At 39.3% G+C, this 20,913-nt stretch overlaps 1 protein-coding gene across 4 annotated transcripts in view; it reads left to right on the top strand.

The window, feature by feature from the left end:
* The window catches only part of Otud7b (OTU deubiquitinase 7B), a 60,581-nt gene that overhangs the window by 26,583 nt on the left and 13,085 nt on the right, over window positions 1-20,913 (top strand). For 2 of the 4 annotated variants that reach the window (XM_008843731.3, XM_017800792.2), the window contains 5 exons: window positions 5,478-5,628; window positions 9,649-9,837; window positions 11,010-11,237; window positions 12,556-12,657; window positions 13,600-13,727. In XM_008843731.3, the coding sequence (XP_008841953.1) occupies window positions 5,544-5,628; window positions 9,649-9,837; window positions 11,010-11,237; window positions 12,556-12,657; window positions 13,600-13,727 (732 nt within the window). In that variant the 5' untranslated portion in view covers window positions 5,478-5,543. Of the gene's footprint in view, window positions 1-825; window positions 997-5,477; window positions 5,629-9,648; window positions 9,838-11,009; window positions 11,238-12,555; window positions 12,658-13,599; window positions 13,728-20,913 lie in introns of those variants that run through there. The other 2 variants (XM_029568599.1, XM_017800795.2) reach the window with 2 other exon arrangements.

The following is a 20,913-nucleotide window of genomic DNA, read 5'->3' as shown; positions in this document are numbered from 1 at the left end:
CCCTCTTTAAAAAAAATGAAATGCAGATCTATTTTAAAGGTTAAAAACTCATTACATTTTTTGTTTTACAGAGTTTATACTGAGTTCAATAGTGTATGACTGTATTAATTCAACTGTGAACCTAAAAATTTACAGCCACCTTTGAAAGAGATATATCCTTGCTCTGGAATGTGTTACTGAATATGTTAAAGCTGTAATGAAATGCTTCTTCTAATCATGTGGTTATTAAATTTTAAAAAATTAAAATAAACTTTAAAAAAAGCTGGGTAAAGATGAAACTGTAGGAGAGTAAGTTGTTGGATTTTAAGACAGGTAAAATGATTTCAGGAAATGGCAGGGTCCAGGTCTGAGTTGTTGCAGTAACGATAGAGGTTTCTAGATCTTAGGAAACTTCTAAAGGCAGCTGGATTGTGGAGCTGAGTGTTGAAATTGCTCAGGAAGATGGTAGGATTTGAAGTGAGGAAAATGTAAGTCTTCAATCAATATGATTGGTACAGACCATTCCTGTAGCAAATGGAATTAAGTAGTAAGAATCAGTGAAATACCTTAGTCCCTTGGAAAACATCTGGGAACAGCAGAAAGATCATGGGTTCAGACTCTTGACCTATTTACCTATCTTTTCAAGCCTTTTTTGTTTTATTGTTGGATAGAATAAGATAGTGTTGTGGTGAGTTGTTTTGTTTTGGTGGTGCTATTGATCAAACCCAAGGCCTTGTATGCTAGGGAAGTACTCTGCCACTGAGCTGCACCTTTAGCCCTAAAATAGTGTCTTCGAAAGAGCCTAAGTAATATTAACTTGTTTGAATTCTTGCTCTCTGCCTTCAGGATGATATGGAAGTACAAATAGGGGCAAGAGGCAAAGACAGCAGAAGTAAAATTTGAACATTCCTGCAGCATGCAGTTTGTAGTATATGGTCAACATAACATTTATAAATGAATAGAGGAAAGCTGGATGTGGTGGTGCACGCCTTTAGTTCCAGCACTCGGGAGGCAGAGGTAGGTGGATCTCTTTGAGTTCAAGGCTCATAGCCTATGTAGACCAGCTTGGTCTACACAGTGAATTCTAGGCCAGCTGGGGCTACAGGGAGACCCTGTCTCAAAAAAGACCAAAAAAAAAAAAAAAAAAAATACAGGAATAAGCAAGTGCTGATAACAGGGAAAGATTTTATAAAATATATGTCATTGTCTGGTTCATAATAACATTGTGTTGTTGATCTATAACAGGTATTTATCTAGGGGCTGCAGAGATGGCTCAGTGGTTAAGAACACTGCCTCGGTTCTAGAACTTACATGGCAACTAAGAACTGTCTGTACCTCCAGTTCTAGGGATCTGATGCCCTCTTCTGACCTCCTCAGGCATTCCGTGACACAGGTGCACCCACCTACATGTAGGCATTACACTCACACACATACATAAAAATAAAAATAATAAAATATTTTTACAAACAAGTATCTAAATAAATGATAAATGATTTAATAATTTTCTGTGAAAAGTTCATCATGTACAGGAGTTGATTGTATAGTTCTAGAGAATGTAATAAAGATAATTATGTGAAAATAATTAGGGAGAGGAGTCTGGTGACAAATTTGGCTTTTGTTTAAAAAAATATATTTTGTGTCTGCAAAGTAATGAGTTCCATGTCAGATCTTGTATTTTTTGGGAGCTGGATAATTTATCTGTCAGAGATGTTGTGGAAGAACACTTGGATGGAGACAGACATTGGCTGAATAATTGATAAAGGCCCTATCATTTGGAAGACTGGAGAATTTTGGCTGTTTGAAATCTGTCTATAAACCACTCAATCAACAAATATTTGAGTGCTACTTCACTTTAACTTGAAAAGTTGAAAGTCTGTTTTGTTTTTTGTTTGGATTTTTCCTTCCTGTATGCTGAGACAGAGCCAGACTGTGAGTGTCATCACTGGCTTCAATAGCCCCATTTGGAATTTGAGATGCTTAAGCCAGGTGTTGGCAGTGATGTAACAAAAGCTGCCGTCCTTACCTGTTGAGGTCAGGACATAGTCCATGACATGTACCTGGAGACATCAAATATAAGAATGTGCTGCCAAGAGGTTTGCTTTAGTGCTTCAAACTTTTGTTGAAGAGCCAGTCTTTCCAGATAGTGTCAGAGACTCTGAGTTATTCATTTATATTAGATGATTTTGAAGTGAATGACCTACCCCCTCTTACCATATGAGACCTTGGCTGCGGTGACACCAACGGCTCTCATTTGCTTCCCTTACTCAGAAGTGTGGGTCTTGCTAGGAAACTGTTTGCATGCTTGTGCCTTAGTCATACCTTGTCCTTACTGCTGAGCACTTTTTGCTGATTGCTGTGTGTGGTTATTGTATCTTCCCCACAGTTTTTCAGAAAGTTATCAAAGTGACTTACCTTGTTTTGTTTTGAGAAGGAAGACTGAAGTTTGCTTGGCTGTTGGTTTTGGAGTATTTATGTATTTAAGTTACTTGAACAGCTCCCATGTCCTGTGACCAAAGATGGTGAATAAAATGGACTTTGGAGAGGTACTTCTTACCTGCATTGGGGGTGGGGACTTTTGTTCACCTGGGAATTCTGAAAGAATTTAATTAAATCATTTATTATTATTATTTATTTGAGAGACCGTCTTTCTTTGTAACCTTGACTTCTCAATCCTCCTGCATTAGCCTCCTAAGTGTTGAGATTACAGGATTGAACCACCTTGCCTGACTTGGAATTTAATTCTTAAGTACAGGATGTAAGAGAACTGGTTTGCTGAATATAAAGCTTGGCATTTTAACTTTGAAGTATCTTGGACAGAAAGTTCTTTAGGTGTTCTAGTTCTTTCTGATACTTAGGAACTGAAGAAAAATTGACATTCATTGATATTGAACGTATTCACCAGGCATTTATTGACTGTCTACTAGACTGTAGATGCATTGCTGAATGTTGGGCTACAGATATGAACAAATCATCCCTCTGCCCACTGATCTCTTGTATTATTAGAGCACTGTAAGAAATAATGCTTTCTCTTTCACCATTTCTCTCGCTCTCAAAAAAAATCCAGTTATCAAGTTAGAGACCTACTATTTTTTTAATATTGTATTTATTATTTTTATTTTATGTGTATAAGTGTATTACTTGCATGTATGTAAGTGCATCTGTGTTGTGCAATGCCCTTGGAGTTGGAAGAGGGTGTTGGATACCTGGGACTGCAGTTACCAATGGTTGTTAGTTGCCATGAGGGTGCTGGGAATCAAACCTGGGTCCTCTGCAAGAGCACCTAGTACTCTTAATTGCTGAATGATCTCTCTAGCCCCTAGAGACCTACTATTTTTATAACCTATTAATCCTTGTTATTTGCCTTACTATAGCCAAAGAATGTAGAAAATCAGGATCTGATCATACCACTAAATAAGTTGTATCCTGGGATAGGGAGAGGAGAAGAGAAAAAGTACCTGGGAATTCGATTCCTAGCACCCACGTGGTGGCTGACAATTGTCCCTAACTCCAGTTAAGGGGATCCAATACCCTCTTCTGACCTCTGAGGGCACTGTACAACATGGGTGCATTTACACACATGCAGGCAACACATTCACACACATAAAATAAATTAAAAATCTTTAAATTTTTTTAATTTATTATTTTTATAATAATAAAAGTTGTTAGCTACCATGTGGGTGCTGGGATTCAAACCTGGATCTGTTCTTCAAGAACAGCCAGTGTTCTCAACTGCTGAGCCATCTCTCCAGCCCATAAATAAAAAATCTTTTTAAAAAAAAATAAATAAAAAGTACCTGGGAGTCATCCATAGACTTTATGTTTTTAGGTGGAAATATTTTTGATCAGTCATCTGAGTCACCTGTTGCTTTTAAGAATTCTAGTTTTGGCCGGCATGGTGACACATGCCTTTAATCCCAGAACTTAGGAGGCAGAGGCAGGCAGATCTGTGTGAGTTCAAGGCCAGCCTGGTCTACATAGTTCCAGGACAGCTGAGACTACAAGGAGACCCTGTCTCAAAAAGACAAAAAAAAAAAAGAATTCTGGTTTTGACTTTCCTGGAAAGATGGAGTTGGTGAGTGTCTGGAAGAATATGAATGAGGCTTCATCTTCAGAGCACTGTCAGGCTGGTGGAATTTGGTCAGAGGTTGTTCTCCACTCTGTTTTTGCTTTCTCAGCTGGGACTGTTAACCTTAGAGGAATGTTGGATTGGTGCCAGGCTGTCAAATCAGGGGCATAGTTTCTGCTAAAGTCAAGTCTGAAAGAAGAAATATTATTTCAGGTAAATTTACCTGACAATCTTTTGTCTTGGGAAAAAAAGACTTTTTGGAGTAGATCTGTTTCCTGAGTGCCTAAAGTTAGTGGACAGAGACCGACTTTTGTTATGAGCCTTTGGAATCTCCATTTTCATTTGCAGAATAGCTTATTTTATTTTGAGTAGTTTCAGCATTCAGTTTATTCATTCCGTTCCTTTACCAGCATGAGAATGTTAATCAACCCTGAAGGTTCCCACTGCATAGATTCATTCATTTAGTGTTTACTAAGAGCCTGGGTGCCAGGCTCTGTGTCAAGTGATTCATTCTGGGTGTATATTAGTAAAGAAGAAACACACATTCCCTGCTTCCAAAAACTTATATATTAAAATAGATAGCTACTAATTTCAGAGTAAGGTGGGGGGCATGGTGGTGCATGATCAGAAAGGTGATTAGGAAGATACTTTGTATATGGTAGCCCTCCATTTAAATTACTTGTAATCTCAGCACTCAGGATGCTGAGGTAGAGGATTGCTACAAGTTCTAGACTAGCCTGTCTCCAAAAAAACTTAATGATAAAAAAATTTTCATAAAGGAAATAAAAGAGTGCCTTAATAGGGGAAATTATAGGTTGGAGATCTTTTTAGTGTCCTGGTCTGCTGCTTCCTTCAGTTTGGATAAGCAAACTCATAGAAGAAATGTAGGCTCAGGGCAGGGTGGCTTATCCCTAGAGCACTTGTCTAGCATATGTTAGACCTGGGTTCAATCCTCAGTATCACAGCTGGGCGTGGTGGCGCACGCCTTTAATCCTAGCACTTGGGAGGCAGAGGCAGGTGGATCTCTGTGAGTTTGAGGTCAGTGTGGTCTACAGAGGGAGTTCCAGACCAGCTGGGGCTACAGGGAGACCCTGTCTCAAAAAGACCAAAAAAAAAATAATAATAATAATAAATAAATAAAAGACCAAAAACAAAGATACAAACAATCCTTAGTACTACCACTACTAGAAAAGAGAAAAAAAACCATAAAGTATTATTCAGAGTGGTTTGTAGTTAATATAGGAGTTAAGACATTAATGTTAATGAGGAAATTAAATGTTACTCTTCATGATAAATTTTAAACTGTTGTTTCAAAATGTAACTAGAATGAGTAAGCCAAGAATATTTTCCCCATGTGTTTAAGCTGCTGCAGTTTGGCTGTAATCATTCTGTTCTTGTTGTTTTAAGCCATATGTATTTATTTCCTTCTTAGGTAGAAGCCTGAATTTTCATCTATGTTCTGCTCACATCCTGCTGCCTAAAAGCACCTGATGATCACATGACCCTGGACATGGATGCTGTCCTGTCGGAGTTTGTCCGTTCCACAGGTGCAGAGCCGGGGCTGGCCCGAGATCTTCTGGAAGGTAAGAAGTCATGAGAGAAAATAAAAAAAAGAGAAAGTGAAATCTTATTGTTAAGATGATTTAGAACATTTGAGGTGATCAGGAAGATATTTTGTATATAGTAGCCCTTCATTTAAGTCACTTCTAATGATCTGCTTTGTGTATGATCCACCATAATTTCAAAATTCAAAGTCCTCCTTTCACCTTCTATGTTTTGGGTAGCTTTCTCTACTGTCATTTATTTATGTTCAGGTAATTCAAAGGGAAATACACTAAAAGCATAATTGTAAAGACAGACACCTGACCTTGACTTCTGGCCTCCACATGCAGCACACACCACAGACATGCACATACCATACCACACACATACACAGTACCACATATAAAATTTAAAAAAACAAAATCACTGTTAATGATTCCTCATTCCTCTTATAATAATGTGTGTCAATATGTATACAGTGTGTTCAGTATGTGCTAGGCACTTGAGATCTATTATTCTCTCAACTACTATGTTATAACTTTAAAAATTGGTGTTCAGTGAAGTTGAATAGGATTTTAATCTAAGCAGTTTGATTTTAGAGTGTGGGTTTTACTGATACTGTTACAAAGGATTTCTTCTGTGACACACACTCATGTTATAAAAGTTGAAGCCGGGAATGGTGGTGCACGCCTTTAATCCCAGCACTTGGGAGGCAGAGGCAGGTAGGTGGATCTCTGTGAGTTCAAGGCCAGCCTGGTCTACATAGTGAGTTCCAGGACAGCTGGGGCTACAGGGAGACCCTGTCTCAAAAAAGACCAAAAAAAAAAAAAAAAAAAAAGAAAAAAGAAAAGTTGAGAGTACTATGAAGAGTGAAGACAGAAACCTGATTTAAATCCAGATTGCAGGAAGGCCTTAGAGGAAGGGTGTTTTTACAGGAGAAATAGCTTACCCAACAACCATGAGCTGGGGGAGTTTGACGTATTAGAAAAGCTAATGGTGAGCAAGATAGGGAGAGTAGTACGAGAATGGTGGGGAGCTGGTTAGATGGGCAAGAAGCAGAATACGGGGCCTTTGTTAGCCATAGTGGGACTTTATATTCTGAGTTTTTAGTGTTTAATCTATTCTAACAGGAATATATTGGAAGGTGGCCAGTGGTAAAACCAGTTAATATTGCCTTAGTTCAGATGAGAGATGATGGCAACTTAGACCACAATGTTAGTGGCAGAGAGAGAAGTAGATGGTTTTAATACATCATTTAGAAGGGAAAAAAGGAGAACCTTATTGTTATTTTGTCTCTTTCTGTCTCTTGTTTTTTCCTTTAGCAGGTAACTCTGGTTGTAGTGTAAAGAACCAATTTTAGAGATGAGAGATTTAGCAGAGAGACTCTTTAGAAAATCAAGTTTTTTTCTCAAAAGATCAAAGACCTTGTGAAGATTATAAGAACTTGAAATAGGACAGAGGTAGTAAAAATGGACAAGAAGGAATGGATGTGAGAGAGATTTAAACAGCCCCAGGGATTAGCTGAATGATGAGGGAAAAGGGAGAGTGGAATCTGAACAGTTAGTGAGAAGCTGAAATGGACTGAATTTCTTGGACTTGAAGGGGCTATGATGCCATACTGATTTAGAGAACATAGGAGGAAGAGTGGTTATAAGTTTTGGAGGGAAGATGATGAATGTTCAGTCCTGGACATGTTTGTATAAAGAGGGCCTGATTTTAAGAAGCTTTACCAACAGTTTGAAATCCATATCCAGATCTCAAGACATGTTATTCATTAGTGAATGAATTGATTTAGGAGAAAATAGCTTCTGTTTAGCCATTTGTTGAGTCTCTACTATATGCTAGGTATTGCTCTAGATTCTTGAACAAAACAAACCCCCCACCTTAATGTAGTCAGAAAGACAGTCAATAAACAAGAATTATGGTAATTACATAAGTTGTTAAGTGTATTATAGCGTACTTACTGAGTGCTATGGAAGATGATAAGGGGAGTGATGTGGTTTTAAATTGGGCAGTCAAATAGGACTTACTAAGAACATGGCATTGAGCAAATACCTGAAGCTTAGAAGGATTCATCTGTGTAGATGTATTGGTGAAAGAACTTTGTAGGCAATGGGAATAATCAGTGGAGAGAATCTAGGATGGGAGTAGTCTTAGTATGGTCTCCGAACAAGAAAGCCCAGTGATGACTAGAGCAGAGAGTGAGCCAAAGGGAGGATAAAAGTGTTGATTTAATGGCTTAGAATAAAATCATCAAGCATGAATAGTTAGTACAACTTAACTGGAGGGTTTATAATAAAAACAGCAACACTAGTAAATATGTAAAAATACAATTCTTTCTGCATCCAAGCACTGTTCTATGTGCTTTCAACTCATTTAATCTTCATGATAACACTATGAGGTAGGTATGACTTTTCCTGGGGGAGTTTATTTCTATCCATTCCAGTCAGAAAGGGCAGACCAAAGAAAGAGTGTTACCCAAGTCTGTCTTGCTGAACCAGAGTAACCTCAGTAAACTTATAGGAACATGGACAGGAGGTTACTGTCAAGCATATGGATAGCCTATGGGCAATGACACCACCGAAAAAAATCTCTCTTCTCAGCAGTTGTTAACTACTTATAATATCCCTGGGGAGGGGAAGGGCCTTAAGAACATCATTAATCTCATTAAGGCCCCCCTTCTGAGAGAGAATGCTAATATACTCAACCCCCACCCTAATGGGGTTTATAGGGGTAATTATAACTGGTGTGATTCAAGATGGCGTGATCACACTCAGCATGGAAGAAACAGCCACATGCATACTGTTAGGATCTGCAGTTCACAAATCAGGAAACTGAACCCCAGAGAAAAGGCCAGAAAATAGGAGAGGCCATTGAAAGTATCAGGCAAAGGAGCCTTGTGTTTATTTTATAGCCGTGGTTAGGCATCACATTTGAACATGGAATTGAGACTGTTAGAACTGTACTTTAGAAATATGAATCTCAAAAATAAAGAGTCGGGCGTGGTAGCGCACGCCTTTAATCTCAGCACTCGGGAGGCAGAGGCAGGTGGCTCTCTGTGAGTTCGAGGCCGGCCTGGCCTCCATAGTGAATCCAGGCCAGCTAGGGCTACAGGGAGAACCTGTCTCAAAAAGATCAAAAAAAAAAAAAAAAGAGAGAGAAGGAAATATGAATCTCATGAAATTCTTTTGAGTAGATTGGAGGTGTAGACACTAGGGGATAATTGAATTAAGGCTGTGGCAGATTAAGAGTAGCAGGAAGAAGTACAAACAATTAAGCAATGTGTATTAAATAATTTAACTGGAGAAAGCAACAGAAAAGTTTATCATGACAAATCCATCACTTAGGGTCTTATCTTTAGTAGAATAATGAGTGACTCTTAAAGTGAAAGCAGTATAGTTGCTTTTGATAAGCTAGTGATATATGGCAACTCTTCTTTAGAAAAATGTGCATACCTACGACTTTGTATATCATTTTATGTGGCCTAGGACATCCTGGAGTTTACCTAGACTAAGAACCTCTTTGGATCTCAGAATTAGAGATCTGGGCTTGAGTCCTGCTGGGCCCTGGTACAAATAAGCTATGACTTTGAACAAGTCACTTTACTTCTGTAAGCTTTGTTTCCTTTATATGTAAAAGAAGGTTTCATTTTAGGTAACTAGCTCTCCTAAGGCTCTTTGAGTTCAGAGACAAAGTTTATCATCATGCAGTTTACATAGGAAATAGGCAATAAAGAAAATGAGCATTTCAGGTTGAAGAAAATTAAGGTAGGGTAAGGCAAACTAATATAGAATTGTAGTGTGCATTACTATGTTCTTACTAGGTTTATTTTTGACAGGGGGTGTTTTGAGGCAGTATCTCATGTAGCCTAGAGTGGCCCTAAACTCTATGTGATGTTCCTGCCTCAGCTTCCCAAGTTCTGGGATTAAAATTATGTGCTACTATGCCTAGTTTGCTTAGTTTTGATAGGATGGTTAGAATAGCATTGGTCTTCCTGTGTCTTTCCCCAGTTTCTTTATACTCTGAATATATAATTTGCTTATTGTTTTGTCTCCTGTCAGGAAAGAACTGGGACGTGAGTGCTGCCCTTAGTGATTTTGAACAGCTACGTCAAGTCCATGCTGGGAACCTGTCTCCACCCTTTAGTGGAGGGAGTAGTTGCTCAAAGACCCCTGAAAAAGGGTGTTCTGATAGAGAGTCCACTTGTCCTCCCCGACCCATCCTTCAGAGACAAGATGACATCATTCAAGGTATTGCTGTAACTGATGGGTGTTTTGTATATAAAATGGAGGGGTGGGTGCTGCTATATGGAGACTTTGTTCCTTTAGAGATGTTTTCATTCTTTCTCTTACCCAGCCAAACCCAAATTTAACTATATAAAAAATATCTTAAAATAAGGCTGGGTATGGTGGTGTACACTTTTAATCCCAGCATTCAGGAGGCAGAGGCAGATGGATCTCTGTGAGATCGAGGACAGCCTGGTTTACATAGTAAGTTCCAGACCGGCTGGGGCTACAGGGGGACTTGTCCCAAAAACCTGAAAACAAACAAAATGCCTTACAATAACATCATTATAAAAATGACTTTAGACAATTCTTTATTGACTTTGTGCATTCATCCAGGCCAGATATTGGAGTGAGACTAGCTACCCAACATTAGAGCTCTTGCCCCTTGTGATACTCACACATATAATTCAAGCCATGCAAATAAATAATATTACCCTGTGCAAATTGTGCTCATGGAATATGGGCAGGGAATTGTGGGAGCCATGTACTCAGAAAAAAATTAATGATTTAGAATACTATTTACATTACTGTTTTGTTCTCTAGCATGTTAAGAATTTACTGTTTTCTATAAATTTCTGATAAAAATGAGTATCAAGAAAATTACAGTAAATAATACAGATGACTATATTACATATTATATCTATCATGTATTTATAATATTGATGACAGAAAAAGTTCCCATTTATGCCATTTTATTTTCTATAATGGAGTTCCTTTCTGTATTCTTCAAAACCCTAAGGATTACCAGAGAGATTTTTGACTGAATTTAGTCTAATGAAAGCCCATTTCTCTTAGTTCTTCTTCTTCTTACTAAAAAAATGATGAAATTGCTACATGAATGGGTCTCTTATGCTGGAAAATGGGAGTGGAAGAAAGTAAAGTCAGGAAGAGGAAAGCCAGGCACATCACAAATAAGGGTAGAAAGATGAACGTGTGTTTGGAGCTAATGTAAATATCCACACAAATACTGCTATTTCTTCATTTGTACTCAGCTTGAGAAAAGCATCATGCAGTTGAGTAGCTGGTTAGATATAGTTTCCCCGACTGGAAACTCTGTCAAGAGGTAACTCTATATCAGTGGAGAGTTCTCAGAGTGGGTTGTATATATTCTAAGGTAACATGATTTCTCATTGCAGAAAAACGCCTGTCTAGGGGTATCTCCCACGCCAGCTCCAGCATTGTTTCCCTGGCCCGGTCCCATGTCTCCTCCAATGGTGGGGGTTGGGGGAGCAGTGAGCACCCCCTGGAAATGCCCATCTGTGCCTTCCAGCTTCCAGATCTCACTGTGTACAAAGAAGACTTCCGCAGCTTCATAGAGAGAGACCTCATTGAGCAGTCCATGCTGGTTGCCTTGGAACAGGCAGGTCAGTGAGTGTTTTCTGTTGAATGCTTTTCTCTCTAGTCTGTGTAGCCCCATGGAGGGGCTGGCCTTGATCAGTAACCTGTCTATGTATGTGATCTGATTGTTATCAAAGACAAGAGTCAGTCAGAGAAACATGTACTGAGATAAGTGCTGTTTGAAGTTAAAGGATAAAAATTAGATACTTTGGAATTGTTCTGTTTAGTATAAAAGAAACCAGATATATATGGATAGGGCCTAGGAACTAATATTTGAAAATCAATATCTGGACAACTACGATTGATTATAATTGGCTCTGGAACTGCCTTGCAAACAGAGGGCCAAGGCTGCAGATGATGTTACATCTATTCATATGAACATTCCCCCGAATTTATTTACCTTCACAATTGTGCTTGTTCTTTGTTTGTTTGCTTGTTTTGTTTTCTTATTTTTGTTTGTTTTTTGAGACAGGGTCTCCCTGTAGCCCCAGCTGGCCTGGAACTCACTATGTAGACCAGACTGGCCTTGAACTCACAGAGCTCCACCTATCTCTGCCTCCCAGGGCAGGAACTAAAGGTGTGTGCCACCACACCAGGCTAATTGTGTTTGTTTTAAATTACTGTTAAAATTAGGTAATATGGGCTGGTGAGATGGTCCAGTGGGTAAAGGCACTTGCTGCCAGGGTTGGTGACCCAAATTTGATTCTTGGGACCCACCCACATGGTAGAGGAGAGAACTAACTTCCATAAATTGTCTTTTTTTTTTTTTTTGTCTTTTTGAGACAGGGTCTCCTTGTAGCCCTAAATGTCCTGGAACTCACTATGTAGACCAGGCTGGCCTCGAACTCACAGCGATCCACCTGCCTCTGCCTCCCAAGTGCTGGGATTAAAGGTGTGTGCCACCATGCCCAGCACCCACAAGTTTTCTTCTGATCACCACCCATGTGCTGTGGTATATGTGTCCACTGCATGTTCAACTCACTAATTTAACCAGTCATGCATACCAGATTCTAACTATAAGAAATAAAGAATAATAGAGGCTAGGTTTAGAGGTGTACACCTGCAATCCTAGCATTCAGGAGATGGAGGCAAGAATATCAGGAGCTTAAGGGCAGTCTCAGCAACATAGTAATTTTCAGGTCAGACTAGGCTACATAAGACTGTGTCTACAAAGAAGTGATATAGAGCATGCATACCCCTGTGGGAGGTAGAGGCAAAAGGGTAATAATTTCAAAGTTAGCCTGTCTATGCAGCAAGAGTCTGTCTCAAGAAGAAAATGTGATGGTTTAGTCTTTCTAAAGTAAGCTGATCTGATTTTCTTTTCTTCCATTGTCATGTCTGCAGGGCGTTTGAATTGGTGGGCTAGTGTGGACTCCACCTGTCAGAGGCTGCTTCCTTTGGCAACTACTGGAGATGGGAACTGCCTCCTGCATGCAGCCTCTCTTGGTGAGTCTTGAAAATGTCTCTCCTTCTGTAGAAAGGAAGCAATTGAATTGAATATGATGTATAGGATTTCATCTAATCAAACTTCATTGTAGCTAGACGTGATGGTTCACAGCAAGGTGCTGGCACAGGAGAAGATGAAAGAAAATCTTGCCTTGGTTTTTCAGTGTTTGCTAGAGATAGGAGAGCACAGGGTTTAGTTTAGGCCCTATTCTGTGAGCTCACCCTAGGAATACTGAACATTAGTAAGCAAACTTTGTGTATATATATATATATATATGATAGGTTTTTAGCAGGTCTTTGTGACACTTACTTTGAATTATTTGGTCTACTTACAACTCCGTATATTATTTGCTTTTAGCTTTAGATAAGGTCCCTGTTTTTCATCCATTCCACAAGCTTTGATGCTGACTGCTGTGTGCTGCCAAACCAGCCTTACTAGCTGCTGTATATTGGTTTGTTAGATTTGCTTGAGAAATGAGAACTTCCTCTCATGAGTTTGGAGAATGTATTATATCCCCCACTTTCAAATTCTCCAAGTGTGTAGACCTAGAGAGTAGGAACGTCCTTATTTTTTTGGTCTTTAGCCCCAGCTGGCCTGGAACTCACTATGTAGACCAGACTGGCCTTGAACTCTCAGAGAGATCTGCCTGCCTCTGCCTCTCAAGTGCTGAGTGAGTCTAAAGGCGTGTACCACCACGCCCAGCGGAACAACTTTTCTTGACTAAGTACTTCTTCCCTAAATCACAGCCAATTTCTTAGAATCTGGGCTTTATCCTAATTTTCTTCATGGGTCTTTGTATCAAAATTAATGAGTAAGGAGCTGGAGGTGTAGCTGAATGGCAGAGTACTTGCCCAGTTTATTCGAGAGGCCCTGATCTTTGTCACCTCAAAACAAAAGCTGAGATAAGATAAAGTGTTTTATGTCATGCTTTCTTGCTGCAGGGATGTGGGGTTTCCATGATCGGGACTTGGTGCTGAGGAAAGCTTTATATGCACTGATGGAGAAGGGAGTAGAGAAGGAAGCATTGAAAAGGCGCTGGAGGTGGCAGCAAACACAGCAGAATAAAGAGGTGGGTGAACTTGTTGGGAGCACCTTGTTTCCCAAAGTTACATAGCTACCAAAGTTACCCAGTGCCAACCAAGAAATATCTCCTAGTACTTAAGATTAGAATGCTTCCCATGCAATCCTGAAGATTTCAGAAAATGCAGATAATACCATAGGATGAGTACCTTCTGATTTGACTCTGAGAACCAAAAATGGGGAAGCTGAGACCTGTACCTATAACAGTGGTATCTAACATTGAGCCTTTTAGCTCTCAGTCACTCAGTAGTTCTTAGTGGCAATGTTTTTTTTTTTCTTATATTTTATTTAATATTATTTTTTTAGTTATGTGTATGAGTGTATTGCCTGCATGTATGTATGTGCACCCACATTGTGCAGTGCCCACAGAAATCAGAAGAGGGTGTCAGATTCCCCTGGAACTGGAGTTATGGACAGTTGTCAACTGCCATGTGGGTGCTGGGAGGTCCTCTGCAAGAGCAACCAGTGCTCTTAACTGCTGAGCCATCTCTCCAGCCTCGTGTTTGTTTTTTAAAACAATATGAGATACAGGGCTGGAGAGATGACTCAGTGGTTAAGCTACTGGCTCTTCTTGCAGAGGACCCAGGTTTGAATCCCAGCACCCACATGGCAGCTAACAACTGTCAGTAACTCTAGTCCCAGGGGATCCGACAACCTCTTCTGATCTCCACGAGCATTGTACAACACTGGGTGTGCTTACCTACATGCAGGCAATACATATATACGCATAAAACAAAATTAAAAAATAAATAAATAAAATATTTTAAAGAGAAATAAAGAAATTGGTCGAGGCTGGAGAGATGGCCTAGCAGTTAAGAACACTGGCTGTTCTTGCAGAAGACCCGGGTTTGAATTCCAGCACCCACATGGCAGCTAACAACTCTCCATAACTCCAGTTCCAGGGGATCCAACGGCCTCTTCTCTCTTCTGTCCTCCACAGGCATTGCATGATATGGTGCACTTACATATGCATGCAGGCAATACATGCATACACATAAAAAAATATGAGATTCCATAGGATTTTTAAATTTTGGTTTTTTATTACAAAAAGGCTAGATTATTTATTCGTGTGTGTGTGTGTGTGTGTTGTGTGTGTGTGTGTGTGTGTGTGTATTTGAGTAGAGATCAGAGGACAACTTGAGGGAGTCAGTTTTCCTTACACCATGTGAGTTCCAGGGATAAAACTCAGATTGTTAGGCTTGGCAGCAAGCACTTTACTAACTGAGCCATCTTGCTCTCCTTAGATTAATTTTTGAGTTCTTCCTTCCTTCCTTCTCTCCCCTTCCCTCCTTTCATTTTTCATCATCCTTTCATCATCAAGAAAGTAGTGATGAATTGGGAAAACTATGACTGAATGACTGACTTCCTTCCTTCCTTCCTTCCTTCCTTCCTTCCTTCCTTCCTTCCTTCCGTCCTTCCTTCCTTCCTTCCTTCCTTCCCTCCTTCTTTTGGTTAAAGTTTTACTGAAAGGACAGCCTTGCCTGTTTCATGTGTGCTTATGGATGTAGCTGCTTTCCTTATCCAAAAGTATAGTAGAATAATGACAAATGGCACACAGAGCCTAGAGAATTTACTGTCTGGTTTTTTATAGAAAAAGTTGACTGGTTCCTCCAGTGATACTATACATTTACATAAAGTAATAGATTTCTTTTTCCTTTTTCCTAGTTCTCTGTCTTTTGTGTCTGGATGCCTTATTTTCATGTTTTTCTGTTTTAATTTTGTTTTAATTTTTGTTTTATGTGTATGAGTATATTGCCTACATCTATGTTAGTGCACCTGTGTCATCAGAGTGCCTTCAGAGGTCAGAAGAGGACATCAGAAACCCTGGAACTGGAGTTCCAGATGGTTGTTAGTCCCCAAGAGGGTGCTAGGAATCAAACCTGGGTTCTCTACAAAAGCAGCCAGTGCTGTTAACCACTGATCCATCTCTCTAGACCCTATGTTATGTTATGTTATGTTATGTTATGTTATGTTATGTTATGTTATGTTATGTGTTGTTATGTGTTGTTATGTGTTGTTATGTTATGTGTTGTTATTTTATGTTATGTTATGTTATGTGTTGTTATGTGTTGTTATGTTATGTTATGTGTTGTTATGTGTTGTTATGTGTTGTTATGTTATGTTATGTCATTGTCCTAGTTTGTTTCTCCACTGCTGTGACAAAACACTCTGACCAATACCAACTTGGGGAGGAAAGGGTTTATTCAGCTTACATATCCCAGTCACAGTTCATCGGGGAGCCCAAGGTAGGAACTCAAGTTATCCAGCACAGTTATGTTATGTTATGTTATGTTATGTTATGTTATGTTATGTTATGTTATGTTATGTTATGTTATGTTATGTTATGTTATGTTATGTTATGTTATGTTATGTTATGTTATGTTATGTTATGTTATGTTATGTTATGTTATGTTATGTTATGTTATGTTATGTTATGTTATGTTATGTTATGTTATGTTATGTTATGTTATGTTATGTTATGTTATGTTATGTTATGTTATGTTATGTTATGTTATGTTATGTTATGTTATGTTATGTTATGTTATGTTATGTTATGTTATGTTATGTTATGTTATGTTATGTATACCTGAATATGCACCACCTGCATGTAGTTGCCCTTGGAGGACAGAAGAGGGTGTTGAATTCCCTGGAATCGGAGTTATAGGAGGTTATGAGTTGCTTGATTGGGCAATAGGAACTGAACCTGGGTCCTCTACAAAAACAGCAAGTTCTCTTAATTGCTAATTTTTTTAACCCTGGTTTTGGGGGTTTTCAAACATATATATATATATTTTAATTTTATTATTTATTTTATGTGTATGCATGTAATGCCTGCATGTAGGTAAGTGCACCCATGTTGTGCAGTTCCCGAGGAGGTCTGAAGAGGCTGTCGAATCCCCTGGAACTGGAGTTACAGACAGTTGTTAGCTGCCATATGGGTGCTGGGTTTTGAACCCTGGTCTTCTGCAAGAACAGCCAGTGTTCTTAACTGCTGAGCCATCTCTTCAGCCCCTTCAGCCATATTTTTGATTAGTTACTTCTAACATCAGCTATGGGAATATCTCTTCAGAATTTTTTGTGTTTTTCCATGACTCCTTTTTTTTTTTCCTTTTTATTGTTCCAGTGTAACTGGCAATAATATAGAACCTAAGATTTTTTTATATCCAAAGATGTAAATATGTAAGTAAAAATCTAGGGAGATGGCTCAGTGCTCATTGATAGAGTGCTTGCCACATAAGTACGAGGACCAGAGTTCAGAGCCCCAACCTATGTAAAAAACCAGGCAGATGTGGCAGCTGCCTCTAATCCCAGAATTTGGGAGTTGGAGATGTCTAGGCAAGCTGGCTAGCTAGATTAGCTAGATTAGCTGGAATCTGTGAGCTCTGGATTTAGTGAGAGACCCTCCCTCAAATAAAATGGAGAGGGATCGAGAAAGACATCTGACATAAACTTCACACACACAGATACACATATGTAAATATACATGCATACTCAAACACAGGTTGCCCCACACACATGCAAACACAAGTATACACACACATAACAGACACACGTGTTCACACAAAAGTGTGTTGTGTTTTTTAAAATATTTTATTTATTGGGGATGGAGAGATGGCTCAGTGATTAAGAGCACTGACTGTTCTTGCAGAGGACCTGGGTTCGATTCCCAACACCCACATGGCAGCTACGAACTGTCCTTAACTCCAATTCCAGGGGAATCTGAAGCCCTCTTCTGACCTCCTTAGCATTGCACGACACAGGTGCACTCACATACATGTAGGCAATGCTCTCGTACACATAAAATAATATATATATATATATTTTTTTTTTTAATTTATTTTTTGTGTATGAGCGTATTGCCTGCATGTATTTAAGTGCACATGTGCAGTGCCAGTGAAAGTCAGAAGAGGGTGCCTGATACCCTGGAACTGGAGTTATGGATGGTTGTTAACCACCATGTGGGTGCGGGGAATTGAACTCTGATCCTATGCAAGAGTAGCCAGTTCTCTTAACTGCTGAGCCATCTTTCCAACCCTCGTGTTATTTTTTTTTGAAACAAAGAATCCAGTTATAAGTTGTTAAGAAGTAGGATGATACTAAGATCAGAGTCCTGGGGCTAGAGTTAACTCAGTGGTTAAGGGCATATATTGCTCTTACAAGGACCTGAGTTCATTCACAGCATCCATTTCAGGCAGCTCACAAACTGCCTATCAATCCAGTTCCAGAGGATCTGATGTCCTCTTCTGGCCTACTTGGATATCTGCACTCATGTGCACATATTCCCCCCCCCATAGACACACACATATACATAACATACACATAATTAAAAATAAAATGAATCTTTGAAAAAAGAAAAAGATTCTTACCCTTGATCAGCCATTTTGCTCCCAAGGTAAATCTACAGGGGCAAAGCCAAATAATTGGCATTCTTTATTATCACCAAAAGCTGTGATGGACCTTGTAGAATGCTTCTTTTGCCTGAGCTAGGGCCAAGCTGGCCTAGAATTTAGAACTTTAGCCAAATCAGTAATCGTCTTTGCCTTACACTCAAGTTCTCATCTGGGTTTTCCACCCTTCCCTCTGGGGGAAACATGCACAGAGAATCATGGCTAGTGACTGAACAGTTGTTTTCACACCTTTTGGTGGGGTAATGAAATTGTCATCCTGGAAGTGTGTCATGCATAATTGTCTTAGCTTGGACTTTGATGATTTCATACTGGACCTTGGGAGCAGGAAAGAGACAGGAAGGTGATGAGCCGAGATGCTTAGTTTTCTAATACCCCAAACCAAATTAAATTAGTTTCTATTTCCTAGGTCTCCTTGTTTTATGTTTAAATTGATGCTAAAAGCTATTTTCTTAAATGATAAGGCTAGCTGTGTCTGCCACCTGCTGTCTACATGTACTAAAACAGGAGTCAGAAATAGGGGAGAGAGGAGGAAGAAGCAGGTCTTCCTGGAGACCTGAATGACATGAACATGAGCATAACTTTTACATTGTTCTTATTTTTAGTTGAAACAAATCTATGGTAGCATTTTACAAGTTGAAGATTGTTTTTCCTTTTTGTTAAAGTAAAATATGCTCACAGTAGCCCTCTCAGTGTAGCTACATAATATATTCGGTCATTATGTACTTGAGTAGTGTCAACTCATTTTTACTACTAATGCAAAAAAATACTAGTAAGACGAACATCTGAAATCAACACATGAATCCTAAAGAGTTTTTTTTTTTTTTTTGATCTTTTTGAGACAGGGTCTCCCTGTAGTCCCAGCTGGCCTGGAACTCACTATGTAGACCAGGCTGGCCTTGAACTCACAGAGATCCACCTGCCTCTGCCTCCCGAGTGCTGGGATTAAAGGCATGTGTTACCATGCCTGGCTCTAAAGCCCTTTTTGAGATAGGGTCTCAAGTAGTTCAAGGTGGCCTCCAACTCACTTTGTAGCTGTGGATGATTTTGAATGTCTTATCTTCCTGTATCCATCCAAATGCCAGGATTACAGGTGTGTACCACTAATTTATCTGATGCTGCATATCAAACCCAAGACTTCCTGCACATTAGGCAAGCACTGTTACCACCTAAACTGTATCCTGAACCCCTGAAACTAATATATTTTTAGTTTGGCTGGATATGTCTTTTAGGAGCCTGAGGCAAAAGTATCACTATGAGTTCAAGGCCAGCCTGGGCTACCCAATGAGACCCTGTCTACAAAGCAGATTCTTTGTATCACTACATACTCTCCTTTAATAAAAATTACAAAAAATTAATAAGTATTTATTGATCACATAATAGGCATTGGGCCGTATTACATAAAACATGATTCTGGCTCTTAGAGCAGTAGGAGATGGGCCTTTAAAGACATAATCATAATAAAGTATATCAGGTATGGTTTCTGTGATAGGATTCAATAGAGCAGTTGGGGAAGGAGAGTACAAAGGAAGGAGTGGCTGATATACTAGGGAGATTTAAGAAAGATTTCATAGAAGCTGGGCTGGTGGATCTCTGTGAGTTCAAGGCCAGCCTGGTTTACATAGCGAGTTCCAGGAGAGACCCTGTCTCAAAAAAAAAAAAAAAAGGAAAACTTCATAGAGGAGTGAGATTCTGATCTTGAAAGTTGAGGAATTGTTTACCAAGTAGATAGAGGGTGGTCATTCCAGGCAGAAGGAATAACTTATGACAAAAGATCAAAGATTTTAAGACATAGTATACTTTAGGAACCACTGCTAAAGTAAAGGAGATCAGAGTAGAGAAGTGACTAGGGGTCAGGAAGTAGGCTTTGTGTACCATGGGTAAGGGGTTTGAACTGTATCTTGTAGGCAATGAAGATTCTTAGAATTATTATCAGGAGCCAGGTATGCTGGTACATGCCTTTAATCCCAACAGTTCATGTTTAATAATTATTGACTAAGGGATCTAGGTATGGGGTGAGGAGTGAGGAGAGCAATCTTAGATAACTCCCTGGTTTCTAGTTTGGTTATTTGTGTTGATAGTTCGTGCTGTTCACTAAGGTAGGAATAGAGGAGAAAGAAGAGTGATTTGCAAAGAGACAGGAATTCTGTTTTGACTATATAGAGAATTTAAAGAAGCCATGGATAGGTGGCAGTTTTCAGTAAGTAGAGAATATGTGAACATAATAATAAGAGGAATTATGGGCATATAGATGGTAGTGGGTATGATTACAGCAGGTGAAGAGATCACCCAGGGGAAGCAAGGCTAAAATTGTTGCCACAAGGAGTAGACGGAGTTTAAAGAATAGGAGAAAGTGGTGCTATGAAAGCTAAAGAGAACATTTAAAGAAGAAAATACACCATATAAAGGTTATAAAAAGCGGGCGTGGTGGTGCACACCTTTAATCCCAGCACTCAGGAGGCAGAGGCTGGCAGATCTCTGTGAGTTCAAGGCCAGCTTGGTCTACATAGTGATTTCAGGCAATAGGAGAAAGTGGTGCTATGAAAGCTAAAGAGAACATTTAAAGAAGAAAATACACCATATAAAGGTTATAAAAAGCGGGCGTGGTGGTGCACACCTTTAATCCCAGCACTCAGGAGGCAGAGGCTGGCAGATCTCTGTGAGTTCAAGGCCAGCTTGGTCTACATAGTGATTTCAGGCAAGCTGGGGCTACAGGGAGACCCTGTCTCAAAAAAAGACCAAAAATAAAATAAAATAAATTAAAATAAA

This window comes from Nannospalax galili, unplaced genomic scaffold (genome assembly GCF_000622305.1).
Source record: "Nannospalax galili isolate Female #2095 unplaced genomic scaffold, S.galili_v1.0 scaffold22, whole genome shotgun sequence".
NCBI lineage: Eukaryota > Metazoa > Chordata > Mammalia > Rodentia > Spalacidae > Nannospalax > Nannospalax galili.
The sequence above is the reverse complement of the archived record's forward strand: the minus strand, read 5'-3'. Positions and strand labels throughout refer to the sequence as shown.